The sequence below is a fragment of the Dromaius novaehollandiae genome, chromosome W (genome assembly GCF_036370855.1).
Source record: "Dromaius novaehollandiae isolate bDroNov1 chromosome W, bDroNov1.hap1, whole genome shotgun sequence".
NCBI classification, from domain to species: Eukaryota; Metazoa; Chordata; class Aves; order Casuariiformes; family Dromaiidae; genus Dromaius; species Dromaius novaehollandiae.
Genome location: NC_088130.1, coordinates 56,490,864 through 56,511,938, shown reverse-complemented (window position 1 = coordinate 56,511,938; position 21,075 = coordinate 56,490,864). Strand labels below are relative to the sequence as shown.

Genomic DNA, 21,075 nt, shown 5'->3' with positions numbered 1-21,075 from the left:
TAATAGAGTAGCTGAAAAGATGTTATAATTTATAAGTTGTCTACTGTGGTTACTATTTTACTTATGGTGGATATGACTTTTCTTGTACTGATTTAAATTGTTTTAACTCTGTTCAGATGCAGGGAGTAGGTAGTTTATTTAGAAGTTTTTCTGCCAAACAAGTATGGGAAGTTTTGCTGGATTTCTCCATCTGTTTGTGTGTACATACAATTTTTTTCAGTATCTGGTGCATGACTGAACCTTCATTGTGCTGCATGTGCTCAACAGAAGACATCATAACATACTTGCGTTCAAAAAGAGCAGAGAGGATACAGTAATCAAAGTTTTCTTGCTGACATGGTCTTGCACCAGAATGTGTGTGGAGTGCATCCGCAGAGAACTTTTCAGCTATTCTGTATAGATTCTGTACAGATATTCTGCTTTAGGTAGCTTTTTCACCATATTATATAAGCATCTTAAAACAACCTTACCTACATAGTAATGAAATAATGTAGTAAAAAAGATACCAAAAATCTTGCTTTAAAATCAGTTGTTTGTTTATAAAGAGGATTACATAAGCATTTCTAAAAAATGTATTTTTACCATATCACTAATAAGGTGACTCAGAATTCTGCACTCTAGAGCTAAATTCCATTGCAGCAGTATTTCTATGATGATTTTAATATATCTTACAGCTTTGTATTACAAAGTTCATTACAATATATTACAAAGGCATTATAATATATTATAAAGGCAGGCATTATCATATAGTCATTAGGTGTGCAGCATAAGCTTGATCGGAACTTTTAGCAGTGTTATATTCTGTTGCTTTTTTATGTATTGTAAGGTTGGTAAGAATAGTTGATATATTTATATTGTATTAAATGCCAACAACATTCAATATTGTGCAAGAGAGATTTGCAATCCAGTGGAAACATACAAAGATTGGATAGGCAGAGAAACTTGGTGGAATTTGACAGGTCAGGCTTTTAATGTTTGAATTGGTTCAATCCTTGACTTTTCAGAAGACCATATTAGAATACAGTATTAGAATGGGCACTGACTTGCTGAATCAGGACTTGGAGAAATTTTCCATGCTTGCAGGATATGCAGCTACATAATAATAATTTGTGTAACACAGCAGCACTGTCAAAAGTTAATTTTATTAGATATCTTGTCTTAGTCATAGCTTAGAGCATTAGAAAAAAGAGGAAAGCCATTTGTGAAACAAAATTGACCCCAGTAATTAAATTAGTTGTTTACTTAAATCCGGATCATTTAACTTCTCAGTGGTCAGGAAAATAGCCACATTACCTTTCCAAAAGAACATTCCCATCCTTTTCTAAATTGCTTTGAATTGCTCTTGGCAAATATAAAAGCTTTACAAAATCTGTTTTGCAGATGTGGAATCCACCATTAAAAAAGTTAGACTTAAACTTGCATGTGTGGAGCCTTTTCAACGTAAATTTTCTTTGAAAATAAAGCTAGGAAAGAATCTAAAAATATTTATGTGGCTCTGCATATCCTTCAGTATAAAAATATTGGCTGTGAAGGAAGAATGAGTGTATATGTTGAAGGGATAGTTTTCAAAAAGTCCTTCCATATATGTTGTTTTCACTAGTATACAAACTGTTATAAAACACAATCTGTTTTCAGGGAAAAAAAACTAAGAAAATAGTTCAGGGAATATGTTTTCCCTTTGTTTTCAATGGAATTCAAAAATAACTTTGCTGTAGCTGTCAACAGATGAGTATTAGTGTTACACTTGTGCTAAATGCTGCAGCATAACCTGAGTGTAAGAGTAATACAGCATTATTCTTTCATTCCACGCTTATTTTAGACCTATGGAAATATTCTTCGTAGGAAGCTGTTTGGACCAAAAGGAGTCTAGAACTGATTCGATTGAATGCAATGGTAAAGATTTTTATTAGTTTCAACACAAACAAGATTAGATTGGATCCAGGATAGGTTAGGAAGTTAAAATGGGACTGTTGTAACACAATCTTTATTCATTTGTTATGTTTGGGGAGGAGGAAGAGGCATAAATGGTCCAAAACATTCTGCAAAAAAGAAAGACATTATTCCAATCAAAGGCTTGTGCTCTCTGAGTTTACCGTGGTGTGGCATGGCAATTGAGGGTCGATAGCATGTGGAAGCAGAGAAGCAGCAACATTAGCTGGTATTTGTTTGGTGTATTGCCAGTTTAAAGACATATGCTGTGGAGACAAATTATTTGATTTTCTGGGATTCTTTCCTTGTTTATTCCCTTTCCTTCAGGCTGTGATGGGAGGGGTGACATTTTACTAAAGGATTAAATTTTGTGAGGGAAAGGCACTGAAAAAACAGTCCACTCAGTTTCAAGTGCAAATAGTAGAAGGCGGGGAAAGCATCAAAGTGCCTGTTGAAAGAAAAGGCAGGGCACTGACACAGTTATTGACAGAGCGTGGAGAGTAAAAGGGGAATCACAATGGCAGAAGAAATTAGTTTACTTCATACTCAAACTGTGTGGTGATGGTCCTTATAATGAGATAGTGAAAGTGTGCTTCTGGGGTGCTTCAGAGATCCCTTCTCGGATAGTCTGTATTTCTAGTCCATCACAGATTTGAAAGAGAATATAAAACATACCATGACTGTTGATGTTTTGGTCAGTGCTGATTCAGTCAGATACTGTGGGCAGGTTGATTCATGTGGTAAGCTGAAATTTGTCCATGGTATTATTGAGATATTTTTGCAATATGATGTCTACTTTTAAATAAAATCGGAAAGGTTTCAGTAAAGAATAAAAACATTTGGAAGGTCCGACTTGAAAGAAGAGATTAAAGAGCTCAGTCTTAGCTCAAGAGTTAGGGACTGTCTGGGAATGATTGATCGGTTTGTTTATAAGATGAGTGACTTCTTAAAATTCTTTTATATGTTTCTTGTAGAAAAATTTCATAGATCAAGTAGCAGCAGGGGGACAATAAACATATTGAATGTGGGGACTTTAAAGAAACATTGAGGGGACATTATAAGCAATGTGGATATTTTTAACAGTGCATGTAATTCATTTGTGAGGCAGTGTTACCAACTGTCTACAGCACAAGAAGTTGTTCAAGAAACTTGGATTTTTCTTCTTGTGCTACTGACCTGCTGATAAGTTTGATTTAGGGATCAAAATTTTTGGCCTTCGTTATGTTTGAGGGAGAACTAGATAGGCCATGAGCGCTCCTTCTTTCTTTACAGTTGAAAGGTAAAAGGAATAAGAAGGTTTGAATTTAATTTATAGTATTATGAAGTGATCGAGGTTTTGACAAGCCGTGGAGCCCTAAAAAGAGGAGAACTGAAGGCCTTAAAATATGGAATCAAAAAAGCACTGTAAAGAGGGCAGAGAGGTGAGGTGATGTTGCCAGCTGAAATGAGAAATTAGAATGGTGAAGGATGCTCAGAGATTGCTTTTGGAATTGCAGCTGACATGCTTGTGAGACATCTCAGATAAAAAGGGAAGAAGAAAGTAGCAGATTTTAAAATTCTCAGCATGTAACCATGTTATTTGCTAAACCTCTACATCTGAGAAATAAGTGTGCTAAGTCCCTGGGAAACTTCAGCTATGACAGGGGAGGTAGCACTCCAGCAGAAGATGATGATCCCAAGAGGTGACAGAGAAGCTCAAGGTACTGGATATTCAGTTGAGATGCTAGAAGGATTGATTATTGTGAGGGAAAGAGATAGGAAAACGATGCAATTCTTTGAGTAAATATTAGAATGGGAAAGGTGCCTCTTGAAAGATGGGACACTGAGATGATTACTGAGAGAGCATAGAGAGGAAAAGGGGAATGTGAGAATTACAGAATGGTTGAGGTTGGAAGGGACCTCTGGAGATTACCTCGTCCAACCACTCTGTTCAAAGCAAGGTGAACTAGAGCAGGTTGCACAGGGCCATGCCCAGTCAGGTTTCGAGTATCTCCAAGAATGGAGACTCCACAACCACAATAGACAACTTTTTCCAGTATTGGACCCCTGCCCTCTCCTGCCCCCTGCCACCACCAGTTAAAAAAATATATTTATAATATATATATTTTTTAAAAAATGTTTAAATAGAATTTCCTGTACTTCAGTTTGGGCCCGTTGTCTCTTGTCCTTTCAGTGGGCCCCACTGAGAAGAGTCTGGCTCTGTCATCTTTGCTCTTTTCCATCAGCTATTTGTGCACAATTATAAGAACCCCCTGAGCCTTCTCTTCTTAAGGCTAAACAACTCCAGCTCTTTCAGCCTGTCCTTGTATGTCAGAAGAAATAAGTTAGCGTCGTACTCAGACCATGTGTCTAACAGTTGAAATGCTCCCTTTTTCTGCTCTTTCCTGGTAGGTGACAGGTTATTGTCCTATCCTAGAACCAGGGTAGGTTCTGCAATTATCAGCCAAAGAACGCATGTAACGAATAGGAAATGTCTTGCAGGAAATTTTGCTTTCGTTAAAGAATCAGCTTTCCTACCCCCGGAACAAGAGGATTCAAGAGATGCATCCCTGTGTGAAAGAACTCCATATAAAGGAACTAATAACGGGGAAGACTGAGGAGATGCCCTTTTATGTAGGGAGTCATGAAAGTCCTGACGTTTTAGTTTGTCCTTTATCTGCTCTTTCAGGAAATTGCAGTATCTTATGTAGTTATTTCATTCAAGAAATAATACATTCATTTCTGCAATACATAGCATAGGTTTATTTAGATGACTCTGGAAAATGTATCATAATTTAACATTTTGTTAAAAACGAAAAAGAGCAGGAAACTTGAATGTCCTTTGCTGGGGCTCCAAATAGAACAATAAACTGATGCCTTACAGTTACAAGATTTGGAGACTTTTTAAAAGGAGCTGATCTTGACTTTATTATGGACAACTAGCGATTTGTTCCATTTCACTTGATTTCTCTTTATTCTCATTATACGTGCAATTATATGTATCTTTCATGAGCTATTTCTGGCTGATTTTCCTGCTTGTTTTGTCCTACAGTTATGTATGTCCGCCCTGTAGCCTATCTGGTCTTGCAGCTCTGATGAAAGCTGCTAATGTTGTGCCTCAGTGTCTTGTCTTGTTCTTGGAAAATGGCAGCCTTAATCAAGTAATATTTGCTTTGCTAGAGAACCAGTGAATTACGTGCTGTTGGATCATAGGCAGTGTTTGTATAGTTTAAACAAATGAGGTTGTCCTGAGAACTTAGCGATTTCTTTCTTTCTAAATTAATGATCTTCCTTCTTTTGCCAAATCCTGAAACTCCTCTCCGCATTAGATGCCAGAAGAGTTTTGAATTTTTATCTGGAAAGAAATCAACATATTAAATGGACAGAAAACATTTGTATCTAAGACAGTTTAAAGAATCCACCTGTATCTCAGTGTTTTAGTTCTCTCTCATTTGGATGTTTTTATGTCTCTAAGAAACATTGAAGACCAAGGCAGATACTCTTTTTCCATTAAAAAGAAAGAAGATGTATTTATTGTGTTGATAATGTGGGAAAAACTCAGCTCTAAGAAACAGTATTACATAAATGAGTCTTTGTAAAGTATCTGAAGAACGTTTTTAGCACAGAAATCAAACCCCTTAGGATTAGTGAAATAGAACTACAATCATATTGCAATTAATTGTTTAAAATGCCCCTTAAAAATAAATAAAAAGCCTGAATAATGAGCAGCCAGCCTGCAGTACTGCCATTTTAAAGTAGGTTTATCAGTTGTTTCCATCTCAGAACAATGGAGGCAATCTGTTCAGTAGATGAAATTGTATAAGCATTTATACCTGATTCTTGAAGTCTTAATTCTTGTAAAGCACTAGATGCATTTATATTCCTGATTTCTAGTGACAGTGGATACTATGTAGTATCTTTATATTAGCCCTTGGTCATTTGTTCAGTGGCAGGTAATTATATACGTTTAGATGAGAGCTTGGGAATATATATATATATATATATATATATATATACACATATACACATACACACACATTTTTTTAACTTTACATGCATGTTAATTAATACAAAGTTTCCTACTTGGAAAGTGGTTTTATACTTTAGTTTCCTGAGCATCATGCTGTATCTTATATGCTACTTTGTCATTATTATTTTTATTTATGCAATATTATATGCCATTTATGCTGAAAAAAGTGTCACTATATTATAAGAAGAATTATTTTATATACATTAACTGCAAGTAAAACAATTCTTTCTTTAAACCTCTTTCCAGAACTGTGAGGACATGGGATGTTAACAATGAAAAAAAGCACAAAGGTGTATTTAAACCACGATCCGCTCAAGGTAAAAGGGTGATTCCCACAACTTGCACATACAGCAGAGATGGTAAACTTATTGCAGCTGGCTGTCAGGATGGCTCCATCCAGATCTGGGATAGGAATATGAGTGTAAGTCAAGCATATGGTAACAGTACAGACTTTTAATATACAAAGTGCTGAATGTTGAAGCTGATAAAATTGGTTTGGGTATTTTTATTCTTATATATATCTTTTTCTGCTAAAAATGTAGTATTGTATAAGCAAGATTTAATATTTCCGCTAACTCTCTACAACTGGTCATTTGATTTGCTCCTATTCAATGCAAAGCAGTGAAGGAAGCTGCTGGCAGTCTGGTTTAAAAAAAAAAAAATTTTGGCCACATACCTATATTTAGAGTATTATTAACTTAAGATATGATGTTTGTGGAAAAAGCTGTCATTTCTTTTTGATTCCTAAGTAATTAAAAAGTTATAGTTCCATATTTATTTGAAATGTTCAATACATTAAGCAGTAATTCGTAAAACTTCATACTGAAATCAGTTATTCATCCAGATAATATACAGAGGACAAGAGCATCCGAGTGGGTAAGTACAATGCTGCACATTAAATACCAGTTGTTGTTATATTATCCAAAATGTAAAATTTACCGTTGAGGCAAATTTAAACAATCTGTGGAAATGTGGTGTGGTCAGAAAGAGTCAGAATTAGAACTATTTAAATTTTTTTAAATATGCAAAATGATGAAATAGACTCTGTCTGTAATTTAATTATCCTGTACATGTTCAACTCTAAAATTGTATTTCCAGTAGGTAGGAATCTAAAGAACAGGATACATAAAGTTCATATTACTACTCTATCATTCAAATTTTGGAGCAATCAGTGCTCTCTATTGCTTTGGGTAGTGGAGTTTACAAACCAGTCCAATTCCAAAGCCTTAATTTGCAATACAAATTCACTCATCAGAATTTTACAGCCTTTTAAATTAAGGGTAAAATATCTCATCTGTACCCATCTTATCCAAGGAAGTGGTCCCCAGTCTCACGTCCCCTTTACTTCAATGGGATAAGTGCTTATGGCATATGTGTAGCAGGAGAAAATGAGATTAGGGTCAGTTTGTTTGGAAGCCAAAAATAAGAATATGGATGAATAGGTTAAAAAAAAAAATCCTTAGAATCAAACTGATGTCATAAATCTTTGAAAGCTTTACAACTCCGGTAGAATAGGATGGGTTTGGGGAAATAATACTGAATTAATGTAATTTATGTTAGTCCGTTCAACTTCATCCTTCAAAACATTTGATTTTAAAAGGGAAAACAGGCAACTTAGGGAATTTTTCACAAAGACCGAATAAAATCTGATTGTTGAGGGCAAGGGGAAATGTAGAGATGTAAAGGAAAAGAAAGCCGGTTGATCATATTCAAAGTACAGCCTGTATTTTTGGATTGTCGTCTATTTTTATTTCTGTTTTTATTTCCACTATAAACCCAGTAAAACTTCCTAATGGCATGAAGCTTGAGAATTCATCCTAAGTGTAAACTTCTTCTAACAGAATAATAAATTTTTCAGAGACTGGCTTTCATCACCTGTGTATGCTGTTTATTTTAACATATACAGTATTGAAATATTAAGCTTTCTGGTGTAGCTTTAACAATAGTGCTCTTGGTAGTCTGCTTTTTCATGTGCTTTTCCTTTTGAACTTTTGTGTGTCTGTAAGATGACATATTGCAATGCTGGCTGAGTGCAGTTTAAGGTGATTATGAATAATTTAAAGATATATCCTGTGCATCTTGTGCAATTTCCAACTGGTGACCCCTCTGTAACAATGCAAGCCTGAAGAGATTTCCTAGTGGAAATGAAGTTGATAGTGTCCTTGAATTTATATTTTTAAAGTCTACAGAATTTTTGTCTTCACTTTTGCTGGTGCCATTAAGAAATGTGCAAGCTTTTCCAAAAGCAGCAGTAGTGAATTGTGTTCTAGCAGCACCCTTATGTAAAGCTGATGGTATGCTTTGGAAATCTGTGCTTATAGTTAAAATCAGGCATTTCAAAAGGCACCTTGCTGGAATAAGATATTAAAAAAGAAAAAAATCTTCAGCTTACATTACCAGAATGGAAATAAAAAATAAATAAAAAAGGACCATGTGACTGTCTAAGCACTATTAAGTGTTCAGTGTAGGATTTAGGGAGAGGAGGAGGGACTGAGTCCTGCACTGGAGTGGTGAAGGCACTTAGAAGCCTGAGAGAGGATGCAGAGTTGCTTGCTTAGGGGAAAAATAAAATGTTCCAGGCATATCAACGTGGTGCAGTGTTGGGGGTACGAGTAACTGTAGATGAAACAGGAAAATAGGCGAAGAAAGTTGTAAAAATCAAGAAGCTAGAGCTAAGCCGTTTGAAGAACTAAATAGGAGATATATTAACTTTTGATTTTTGAAGAAATTTTTAATTTCCAATCCATCAAATATTATTTTACTTTGTTGAAATGGTATAGAACTCTGTACACGGATTTTGCTGTGTTACAATATGGTTCTTTTTCATGTCAAAATTAAGGCAGCATTTGTATTTAAGCTAAAATGGCTGTATTGAGTCTGTAAAAAAACAAAAACAGCCCCTCCCCCCCAAAAAAGTGTTTGAAGGGAGAAAACTGTTATAATTTCTTATATTTGATGAATTAGGAAAGATTCTTGCATCATTATTGTAGACTATGGATTTGGCACATATACAGTGGGAAAAATGACAAATTCAGGAAGATATTTTAAGTTAGAAGTAACTTTCTGGGCCTTACTCCAGTAGAGCTGTCATGCCAGAGCTGATCCAGTAAGGGCCTCATTTGACAGTCTGAATTTGTTTTCCGTTTTAAGCAAAAATTTAAGAGGCATTTCAACCCTGTCATTGACCCGTGCTCCTGCATGTGAAGGTAAGAGCACAAACTAAATCTAGCATGGTGTTCCTATCAGATATTAGGCCCCGCTCTACTTAGGCCAACTGTCCACAGTCCTATGTCTGTGAAAGTTTCATGGTGGGATTGGTTTTGAGACACCGGTATGTTAGTTGACATCCTCTAGCCTTATTCCTCAAGATGCAGACAAGAGTCAAAACTCTTAAAACATCAGAGCCAACTTCAGAGAGCGGGAAGTTTCTCTCCTTGCTACAATGAAAGCATAATGTCCCTGCTTTCCCATAGGAGAGGTGCCATGAAATCAGTGGTACCCAGTGGTTATCCCTGGAAAGGAGGAGAGTCTAATAATGCTTTTTCCTCGAGCAAAAGGGGCTCTCGGTTCCCTGGCTTCCTTTGAGGCAGGCGTGCTGCTGCAGTGCTGGCAGGAAGCCACTGTTTTTCTCTGGCAGTTTGTGAAGTCCATACCTCTGTACAAGGTGGCAGAAGCTACCTGGCAAAGCTCCCAGGAATTTTCCCTTGCCACCGTGGCCATAGTTTCTGAGTGCTGACTGTAAGTTTATTGTCCTCTGCTCCAGGCGTGACTTGAGAGCTTACACCTGACCACAAGAATCCTGCTGATTGAAGTCTATCAAAGGGCAAACATGAAAAAACAACCTGCTGGGCGGTAGCATCATGGAGTTATTTAATAAACTGAGACGTTGGCAGTGTGAACAGAGCGTTTACATGACACGCTGCCTTGCACTAGGGAGCAGGATTCTGGTTGTAGTCACTGTTTGTAAACCCTGATCTTGGCATGCTGCGGTAAAAATAAATTTTACAGTGGGTTTCCCCTTTCTGCCCTGGCAGCACTTTGCATTCACTGCTCAATAGTGTAGGAATTTGTCCAGAATGGTGCTGTTAAATAATTCTTTGCTTTTTTTCTTTCTTTTTTTTCTTTTTTTTTTCTTTTTTAAAGGATCCTTTCTATCCTCTATTTTATCATCTGTGTCTTTTCCTCATTTGGAATCAAAGTAACTATTTGTTGTAAGTTAGGGTCATGAGTTAACTGGTTTTTCCAAGGCACTTAGAGCTGCTTAGGCGTTTACCTTTTTCTTAATTATAGTGTTGTGTCTGGCAAATGATTTTGGTGTGTGATCAATTTCCCTTCTTTTGTTCTGACTAGTCACACACACACTGTGAATATTTCATTCAGTTTTCTGCTTCCACTGTTTTTTTGGTGCAATTCCAAGTCTCCCAGCTGTATGTAGTGAGAGTAAAAACACTTTTGGAAGAACTTTTTTTTTTTTTTTTTTTTTTTTTTTTTTTTGGTCTCCATGACACTGACATCGGTAACTTGCTAACGCTGAAATTAGCCAAATGCATTCCAGCTCTGCCTTGCCTTTCTCCAAACTTCCTCAGTATGATCATGATCCATTATAATCACCTGCCTTGGAGGGTTTTTTCATTTTGTCATAAATCTGTATTATTTTCTCATGTATGTTATTTTCTCAGTGCATGGTTTTTCTTTTAAGGTTCATGTACATGTGCATTTACAGCGCACATTAGCAGAACTATCTGTCAACTTGTTTGAAATATTATGAACACTGTCAACTTGGCTTAAAATAACAGCTTCAAAGGGCATAAAAAATAACTTCCTTCAAACTTCCAATGAATAGTGGAAACAATAGTGTGAAATAGTCAATCATAGTATAGCACATTAGAACACTTTTAATTTAAATATTCTGAGGAATGAAGAAGAGTGTCTGGCAAATGTGGAGAGTTGGAGAGAGTTGGTCTTAAATAAGACAGGACCTTGAAAATTACTGATTCACAGGAGAGTGCAGTAAAATCACTAGGTTTAGCTGCAATTCAAATATGTTCAAATTGCTGACCTTGCTTACGCCTACCCATTCAGAAATTTTTGCAGTACCAATAGTACTACACACTGCTGAGCAAGCTGGTCCATGGAGCCAGTCTTTTGTATCAAGAATTATGTGTGGTTTTCAATCATTAAAACTCTGTGTGCACCAGTTTTCCCATCTAGAAATCGGAATTCCTCTTTCATAGAGATGCTGAAAGACTGAAGCATCTTTTGTAAAGGCTATCAGTATACTTGATGGGCAGATTAACAATGTATTGTGACTTTGCTTTGATTGAAATTCTTTTCAACTCATGAACATGAGAAAGCTTCCCTCATTTTTCACACTAACTAGGAAAGGATCAAGATCATCCTCACTGATTACAGTTAGGATTTACAAGGGCGAGAAAGAATAACCTTCTTTGTTAGTCTTTCTTTGTCTTTCGAACCACCTGATGAAGCTACCTGTTATATGATGGAGGAGAATTTCTCCTTCAGCTTCTTCGGGGTACATGCAGCCCTGGAGTACCCGAACAGCTTTGCAGATGACACACTGAATCCTGTTTCTCAGTTTCACACTTCATGTATTTTATGGAAATATTTTTGTAGCCATGATGCAATAATTTCAATAAGGATATTGGGGGGGGGGGCAAAACTTGTAAAGAGTGATGATGTCTTTTATATAAAAAACAGCCTGTAGGCCCAAAAGCTTGTTTGTTTTTTTTCAACTTTATTAAGTTGGGTCTGTTTAAAGGGTTTAGAGACCTGCTTACCTTGCTAGCTTTTGTAGGCTGTTAGGTATCTGACAGCTGCATTCTAAGTAGTAAAGAATTAGTAAAGAGTTAGCTTTGACAGATATACCAGTAATAGGTTTATCTTTTTATATGGCATAAATCTGAACGGGAAATTTGCAAAGTTTTATGATTTTCAGCGTAACTTTCTTCTCATTAAACATAAATCAGTTCAGTGCTGGGGGAGAGATTGATAGCTAGCCATTAATTTGTATTTTTTACTTTCTTGTTTTCATAAAAGACTTGGCATATTCAGCTCCTCTTCAATCTATTTCGACAGCTATTTCCTTCCCAAAAGCAAGCATCTACTACAGTATTGCTGAGCTATTGCTTTGCTAGTGTTTTCCTTTTCTCAGTTTTAAACCCCTACTTTGATTTTAAATTGCTACAGTAATTTATGTATTTTGATCAGTTTTAAATTACTTAGCTAAAGCTCTAAGTGATTTTACAGAACTTAAAATGCACACTAATAATGAAATCCTATGCTATACAAATAGACTGCCCACATGAATGTCCCCAAAAGTGATGTGATCAAGCAGTAATCCCAATAACCAATTTTCCACATGCCCTTAAGCCACCCTATCCTCAAAATACAAAGGGAAGAAAAGTGGGATGATGCAGTATGTTCTGAAGTTAAGCAGATCTAAACTCTGTACCTTTTTAATTACTAATACTCATGTTAAAAGTATTTTCCAAATAATTGCATGATTTATAGATGTAAGATAAATACCTTTCTATATTTAGTTATTGTTTGCTTTGAAAGGCTTTTCATAAGCTTCACTTTTGTATTGCACAGTATGACTGCAGAGAAGTTTTTAAGGCAGTGTTTTCAGAGGTGAAAAGTTTTACAAACAGTGGAGCTATTTTGAAGAAATCCTGTACAACCAACAATGCAGAATTAGATGACATAGAAAGGTCACGTAAGATAAATTTTTTTGGCCTAATTGGGGTGACCCTTTTGTTTTAGTCTGGGAATTTGAGCCCAGATCTTATTTGGAAATTTTTTTGTAAACTTTATTTTGCTGTCCTTAATGGATTTTACAGCTGATGTTGCCAGACAGAGTAATGAAAACTAGTAGTAAGAGCTGAGGCTTGCTGTAAATATTTTCTCCATTGATTGGAACGTCCTTTGGGGGGTTTATACCTATGTATTGGGAAGAGGAGATTGTTGGATCTTTGCAGGGTTGCAGGATGCTTTTTGCATTTGCTAAGGCATGCAAAAGACAGCTCTTGGTACTAAATCATGAAATGTATATCTGTCAGTCTACAAAGAATGCATATTATTTTGCCTATGCCTACTCAGCTACAGTTTCTACTAACCAGAGATCGTAATGTGGCTTTAGCATCTCATGGTTTGCAACATTCCAATATTATTCTCTTTTCACCCTGGCTAGATTTGATTCATCAGTTGGGCCATGGAATGAATATTCACTTCCCTATTTGAATGTTTTGTTTTGGTTTTACTTATATGGAGTTTTAGCTTTATTTTGACATCTTCATGGCATTAAAATGTTTTCAGTAAAATAAGCCAATATTAAGAATAGTCATTGTAAATTATCTCTCTTAAAGTTTGCTGAATATCACTACTACAACTAAACAGCAGGCAAATCTTGCAATTTCCCCAAAGCATGTAACATGCTTCATGCTTTGAAGAGGGCAGTCTGGCTACATCTGGAAATTTCTTGTGTAAATACGAGATGAAAGATATCCAAATATACCATATTTCCCTTTCAAACTTAAGGTAAGTTTTCCATATCCATAATATCTCACCCTTTCTTTCCATATGTATTTGTGCCAGACCTCTGCTCCAGAAACTGGAAATCACACACAACCTTGCCAGCAGCAAATATTAACAGATTCATATATTATTCCTTTTTGTATACCTCTGGTTTAGCCAGTACATCACTATCTGTACCCTGAAACTAGCAGAAGTAAAGAATCTGACAATCATAAGCTAAGATAAAATGTGCCCTGCTGTATTTCTAAGTGCATTTCTCTCTTATGTAATAAACAGTTTATAGTTAAGAACTATCTAAATGTTTGCACTATCTAATATAGTGATGAAAGGCGATTCTAAATCTTAAAAGTCTGTCACACCCTGATTAAAAACAGCATAAAGGATTTTACTTTGGATTCATGTATGGTTAAAGGAGGCAGGCTTATCCCACAATGATACATGTCTATCTTTGATTTACTACTAAAAGGAGTAACAGTAGAGCTTACAAAGATAAATTAAAAATGATGATTTTAGAAGACAATAAGCATTATAGTTATATGATTAGCTTTATTAATATTGTGTTATTAATAGTAATGTAACATGAATAATGATCATTAAACAGAAATGGATACAGGAGCCTTCTTGACCTTTTTTAATATATTTTATATATATTTTATATATATTATTTTTATATATATTTATTATGACCATTTTTTATATATTTATTTATAACTTTGTGAGTAATAATAAAAGTTTTTGTGTAGAGGCAGAAAGTTATAAGTACAGGTGTCATGTTTAGTTCTAACAAGATGCAAGTTGCAGAGTGGTCTCATTTACCAGAATAAAGGCTTTCAGATTCTCTAGTACATGCACTACTCAAAACAAGCTGAATGCATTATTGGTTCAGAGCCTGATAGGATTTGTAAATTAAGAAAAGAATTTTGTGCTTGGCATGTATATTAGGAAGTTGATTTAGGGTTCAGCTTTTTCTCATTGTACTTTATCTCATGTCACTGTTTCTTGATGCTAGTGAGGAGATGGACAACAGGTTTATACTGTGAATTTCATACAAGCAATGAAAAGTACATTTCTGTGCAACTCTTAGTCATTAGGTTTGTTTCATCAGAGAAGTCCAGAAGTCCCATGTTTTAGAATAATTAGGGAATGAAAGCAGTTACAGCTTGATGAGTTTATTTAAGCACAACAAAAAAGGTGGGAAATTAATGATTACTCGTCAGGGAAATACATTGATAGAAGATTGGTATTTTCTTTCCACAGATGTTTGCTTTGTCTCTTGGGTTAATTTATAGGCCCTTCATCACCTTCTGGCTTCATATTTGGATGTAACTCTTGCAGGCTTCACTTTTCTCATCAATTTGTATCTTTCAGAAAAGTTTGGTTTTGGGTATTAGTGAAGAATAATGTGAAGTAAATTATATATGCAATACTGAGAGCTGGCTGGGTTTTGTTTTTAATAGAAAAGGAACTTAAAGGGGTTTTTTTCAGTGAAATGGCCATTTTTGACAGAATACTTAGATAATTTTGCGTAGAAATCTCAAAACTAAAATCATGATTTGGAATTTTTTAACTTCTGAAACATATTTTATGTTTCTCTTCTGATTCTTCTCTTTATTATAATAGAGTGAACATTTCTTTTATTTCTTAATTTTCCCCACTCTCTTTTTATCTGCATCAATGTAGAAAAAATAGAGGAATTGACCAGATTTCGAACTTTTTCAGAGAGCTAATGTAGAAGATATTCTTCTCTATTTTACATTTGTGGGATTTTTATGTATTCCTGTGTCACTGGCCGCTATCAAAAACTGGATACTGGCCTAGAAAACCCATAGTTTAATGTTCTGTAATGCTTGTGTGTAACCTTTTCATAACTGTAATTTAGAAAAGATAAAATTGTGAAACAGGCAGATGTGTATTTTAATTTTTTTAAGTTCAATAGAATAAGTATGAATTATTTTGAAATGTGCTGAGTTTTACGACAGTAAGAAAATATACGCATATTTTTAACACAAAAATGTTCCCCATGAATCAATCAGAGATTGAGAAGCTGGAAAAAACGAAGATAAATTATAATGAAGCATAGCTTTTGTATGTAACTTTAGCCTGTAGAAATAATCACTTGGTTCAGAGGAAGCCTGAAAAAGAACAATTTGCATGTATAGAAAGATTGTTTCAGAGCTGTGTCCATTAAAAGGGGTGTTACTGTGAGGATACACTTAAAAGTGCTTAAATATTTGACTTTCTCTTAATACCTGATAGACTTCTCTCAATTTCTGAAGAAAATCTAGTAAGAGTCTAGTTAATTTGCTTTAGTTAGAAAAGATTGCATAACATTTCAATAAAATTCACAGTAAGATTATAAACCAAAGAAGTTATTGATGTGTTATGATTATAGATGAGAAGGAAAGAAGTTATTGATGTGTTATGATTATAGATGAGAAGGTTAAACTGTACGACTACACCATCTCTTGGCAGCAATTACAGAATTATATAGAAGAAAACAACAAACATACAAAATGAAAAGTATTTGTTTTAACAGTATGTTTTTGCCAAGACAGCCTTGATTGAGCAAATATCTTTGAATTCTAGGTTTAAAACTTGTAATTAAAATGTAATTGAGTATACCTGAGGCTTTCTTGTCAACTAAATAAAACTTCTTGTGCAAAATATTTTAAAACAAAGATTTTTTTCCATGATGTCCTTATTTCATAAAGTTTGTTTTCAGCAGATGTTAGTGCTAAACAGTTAGCAGAGAGGGTGGTGAAATAGGTGGAGCACTATCCAGCTGTGTTTTATTTAATGTATGACTACAGTGATACTACACAGACTGAAACCAGATACATCCATGGAACAGCTGCCTTCCTTGAACCAAGTTTTAAATTTGTCATGAGATAGAGAACTAGATTTGGGGTTGGAAATGACTACCTATATATTTCACACAATATGTGTAAATATATATAAAGTGTATGTCTCTGTGTGTGCATATGTATGAACACAAATTCCTAATGAAAATCTAGTTTAATAAGGTTTATGAATTTGTATAATCTTTCTAATCTCTGATAATTTAAACAGGATACTCTTAGATAACACAAAAGATATAATTTTCATTCTCATTAAGCAATGTGTAAGGTACAGTTTAAAAAAAAAAGTCTTTATGGTTGCTGTTTCACTTTTTTCCATGTGTATTTATGACTTCCAAACTTGGCTTGTAACTGTTTTTTGCTCAAAGCAGTTACCTGTGGTCAGTTATATTTAAGTTTCTTTGTAATCCATTGTACTAAGGTTGAGATGGGATGGCCAAATTAAAAAGTACTATATTAGTTCACATGTAAAAGGTAAAATACACTGAAAGAATCTGATTCATTTTCTATTTGTGGACTATGTTTTTTGTGGACACTTTGAAGAGTTCCTTGCATTGTATGCTAGCTCCCTAACCTATTTCATTTTCCTCACCAGTGTGCAGCTCTGTGATCTCATTTGAGAGCAGATCGAGCTCCAGACCTATAAACAAAGTTTATCTTGCTGAGGTCACCAGAGTATGCTGCTGTGATCTTTACAGAGGCTGAGCTTCACCAGGGCTTGCAAAAACACAGCTAGGACACGTGCGTGTGTTCCTGCCCTTGTAATGGGAGGACTGGCTTATATTCAAGACCGCCTTCAGGAGCCTGAATGTTTTTTCGGTAGCTCTGAGCAAGTAGGGACACCTGTTTTAGTCAGCAGAAAGTGCATTGCCAGATGGCGGCTTGTCATTTGACAAAGACGCAAGAGCCTGGTTGATTTTGGTTTTTTGTGTATGGAAGTGTGGTGCTAAATAGGGCAGGAGTTGACAGGGCTGTATGAATACAGGAATGCTGTGCTCTAAGCAGCTCGCTGTTGTTGCTTGGATGTTGCATTGAGGTAAGATTGCCAGACAGTGTTCAGCTAGTGTCCACTGCTGTGTGTCTGTGTGTATAAAACCTAAACTTCAGTTTAGATTGCTTCCCTTAGGAAACAAACAGGGTTAAGTCAGAAAGTGAATCATTTGGGGACAAGTTAGTGAGGGATTGGACTGGAGACACAGGAGAGAGTGTGAATACTCGGTTTTAACTCCTTTTTTGTCATTTTTGAATGACATTGTACTGTATGTCAATATATATTACAGAAAAGGGAGTGGTGACTTTGTTGGTTTAGACTTTGTTTTTCTTCATACAAGATGTGCTTGAGGATTAAGCAAGTAATCTGAAATTACTGTTATTGGCAGAATATATATTTAACTCATTCATATAGTAGAGCTGTTAAGTAAGATAAAGTTAAATGACAGTCAACCCTAAAAGTAAAGATCGGAGCGGAAGGATGCAAAGAGGGTAAACAAGTCAAAGTAAAAATACTGGCAGCAGGTTACTGCTTGGATTTATTGTAGTGTATTTTATAATATGTGATAGAAAGGAAATGATGGTATATGATGCATGTAACAACTTTTTCTTTTTCTTTTTCTTTTCTTTCTTTCTTTCTTTCTTTTTTTTTTTTTTTTTTTTTTTTTTTTTTTTTTTTTGTGACAGATGGTTAATAAAGGTTAGATCTTCCGGGGAAGTTTAGGAAAGGTATGGTAGATAAGGGAGAAAAATTAGGAACGGCTTTCAGCATATTGAACTTAAGTTACTAATTAAACATTCACGAAGTGATGTCAAGATGAACTAAGATGTTGAGCAGATAGAGGATGATGAACCTTTCACTGGAAGGTAGTTTAATGGCATGAAAATATTGATAATTATAGTTTTGGTTGAGGTTTGTACAATACATTGCAGAGAGAGAAATTCAGGGCCCAAGTAATGTTGAATAGCCAGTGAACTGGGAGCGAGAAAGAGGGTCATGAACCAGAGGAAACAGTAAATAAGGGAGCCAACACATAGAAGATGCATGGGAAACACTGCACCTCAAAAACCAATGAAGAATAGGGAATAGAGAGTGTGCACTTTTTTCAAAGGCTGATGAGATTGAGGATAAGGTAGCATTTGTTGGATTTGTCAGGGATAAATCTGTTGAGACTCTGGAAGAAATTTAAGTTGGTTTGAAAAGGAATGAGGATGGAATAACAGGAGGATTTGGGGTGAGAGGGGAAAAGGAAGATGGGGAAGAATGCAGGATTGAATGAAAAGGCCGAAGTATGAAAAAAAACAATGGAGAAAGAGACAGAGATATTTGGTTTAAAAAAAAAAAAAAAAAAGGCTTATGCAAATGAGGTTTTTGACATATGATTTAGTGCTCTTATTCACAAACAACAATTCACAGATTTCTCTCTCTTCTGAAGATGCCACTACTCATAGAGAAGAAAGCTGTAGTTGCCAGGCATGTGTGAAATACTGTGCTGAAATGAAACTGGAAGGCTAGGATAAAAAACAGAAAGGAATCATTCCTTTTGTTGAATGGAGAAGAATTTTTGGTATGCTAGTGATGAAAGGGAATTGGAGTCAGGAGAAGTACTAGAGTGTCACAAAAGAAAAAAGTATGAAGAGATTAGAAAAGAGGGTTTTGAAGCAACATTAGCAGTAGAGGAGAAGGCTAATGGCAGAAGGAGAAATTCTGTAAGGGTTCTGTACTCCACAGAGACAAAAGGGGATGGAGATTCTGCAGCCTGTTTGAGGAGGTCTTGGATGTTCACCAGGACATTTTTGCATAACCGTAGTTTTACTAATCGGATTATTTATATGAAATGAGACAAGAGAAAAGATCAATTGACTTAAGCATGCTATTCTGAACAAAAGAATGATCTACTGTAATGTATTCAAACAGTAATCTGTTTTTAGTATCTATTAAAAAGTAAAAATATAAAAAGCCTCCCATGATTCAAATGCATTCATGAATGCTACTACATTCATGAATGCATGTAAAACAGCAAGCTGCATTTTTCTCAAAGGTTTTTTCGCTCCACCAAATGCTTAGGTACTTCATTGCTGGTCTGTAGCTGGGAAGCTTTATGTGACAGGGCATTTGGCAATGTAGATGTAAAAATATACAGGTGTGTCTTTAAGAAATAATCTTAAAATTGAAACACTCAAGTCATTTCCATACTGAGTATCAGAAATCAAATTGCCGTGCACCAGACCGTCTTGGAGAAGCAGTGAAATCTTGGCTTTAAAGCTAACTTATTTTACAAGGTACCTTTAATCCTGAAAGATTTTAAGTTTTGTTAGGTTGAAGTTGAAAGTACCACAAAACTCAAACTGCCAGACAGTGTGTTGTTTCTGAGCTAAATGCTTTTGACAAAACCACATTTTGTCAAAAACTTTCACCACTGTATGTCGTACATACAGAAACACTGGAGTGATTAACTCTATAATATTTTATTTGTGAAACGAGCAAACTTATTATCTGTGAATTTAAATTCAGAAATTCTAAAGATTAATGGGAATTCATAATTCTTCCCTGTGTAACACTATGTTCAGTCAGGAAAAACTCCTTCCAGAACATAATTTTTGAAAATTTTTCAGTTTTTCAGTTTTTTGCTAATAAATGTGTAGTTTTTAGGGTTTGCTTATTTAGCTAGTGAAATATATAAAATTAATGTAAGAAAAGAAGCAACATCAAAAAAATGATTGTGAAACTGTCAGGAAGAATGCTTGAAAAGAAAATAAAAATTGCTTAAGTTTCTTCCCCCCGCCCCTGTTTCTTTTCTTTTAACAACCCTATAGCTCAACTGGATTCTTTCTTTTACATTTTACTCACACATAGCTCTGGAGTCTAACCCTGAAGTTGCTGAGTTTGTTGGGTAAAATGCTGGGTTAAAGGTAATTGAAATTGAGGGCACTTAGCAGTTCTGCATCTTGCAGATTGGAGCCAACATACCTTTGGTATAATCCTGCCCACCCCCTATTTCCCACTGGTCTGTAAAAGAAGCAGAGAAAGTGTCTTTTAGCTTCTCAAAAACAACCCCTTCTCCCAACAGTTTACTTTGCTGAAAGATGATGGAATTTTTTGTTTTCTAGGTGCTTTTCTTTTTTTTATGTCAGATGAGTATGGCCCTTGAAATTCAGTAATAAATATATTGATCTAATATCAGCAACATTACACGGCATTAAACCATAATAAGCAAATATTTCATGTTGCAAAATAACAGTTTTCTCTTTTAACTGTGACATGTTTCCTCCTTCTCCTTTCCAACCAAAAAGTAAAACCACATGTGCATTTTTAAAATCTGTGTTCTTTTAATTAATATGCAGTGGAAATATGGCAGAGTGGTTTGTGGTGTGTTTTTATGGGAAAAATCAAGTAATGTAGAAGACACAATAGTTCGCAATACCAACCAGACCTACACACTGCCTATCTTGTGCAAGAAATATTTTTGTAAAAGTGAACGTGACTGTTCATTTCTTAGAAAAATGCATCCTTCATGTTAGAATATACATATGATTTAGTTGCTTTTTCAACAAGAATGTACATTAATTTATTATGCAGCTACCTTTGACAACTCTCTGCAAACTACAACAGTTTTGGCTCTAATGTTACTGTAAGATTAACTTAATGTGAATTTCCATTTATTTTCACTCAGGTTTCACTCCATTCACACAGTGCCTCTTTAGGATTGCTAAAATGATCTTTAACTTTGGGAA

The 21,075-nt window shown here is 35.2% G+C and overlaps 1 protein-coding gene across 2 annotated transcripts in view; it reads left to right on the top strand.

Moving 5' to 3' along the window:
- Positions 1-21,075, top strand: part of LOC135323421 (WD repeat-containing protein 70-like) — a 146,521-nt gene that overhangs the window by 76,063 nt on the left and 49,383 nt on the right. For both annotated transcript variants that reach the window (XM_064500367.1, XM_064500368.1), the window contains exon 10: positions 6,185-6,359. In XM_064500367.1, coding sequence (XP_064356437.1) covers positions 6,185-6,359 — 175 coding nt within the window. The remainder of the gene's footprint in view (positions 1-6,184; positions 6,360-21,075) is intronic.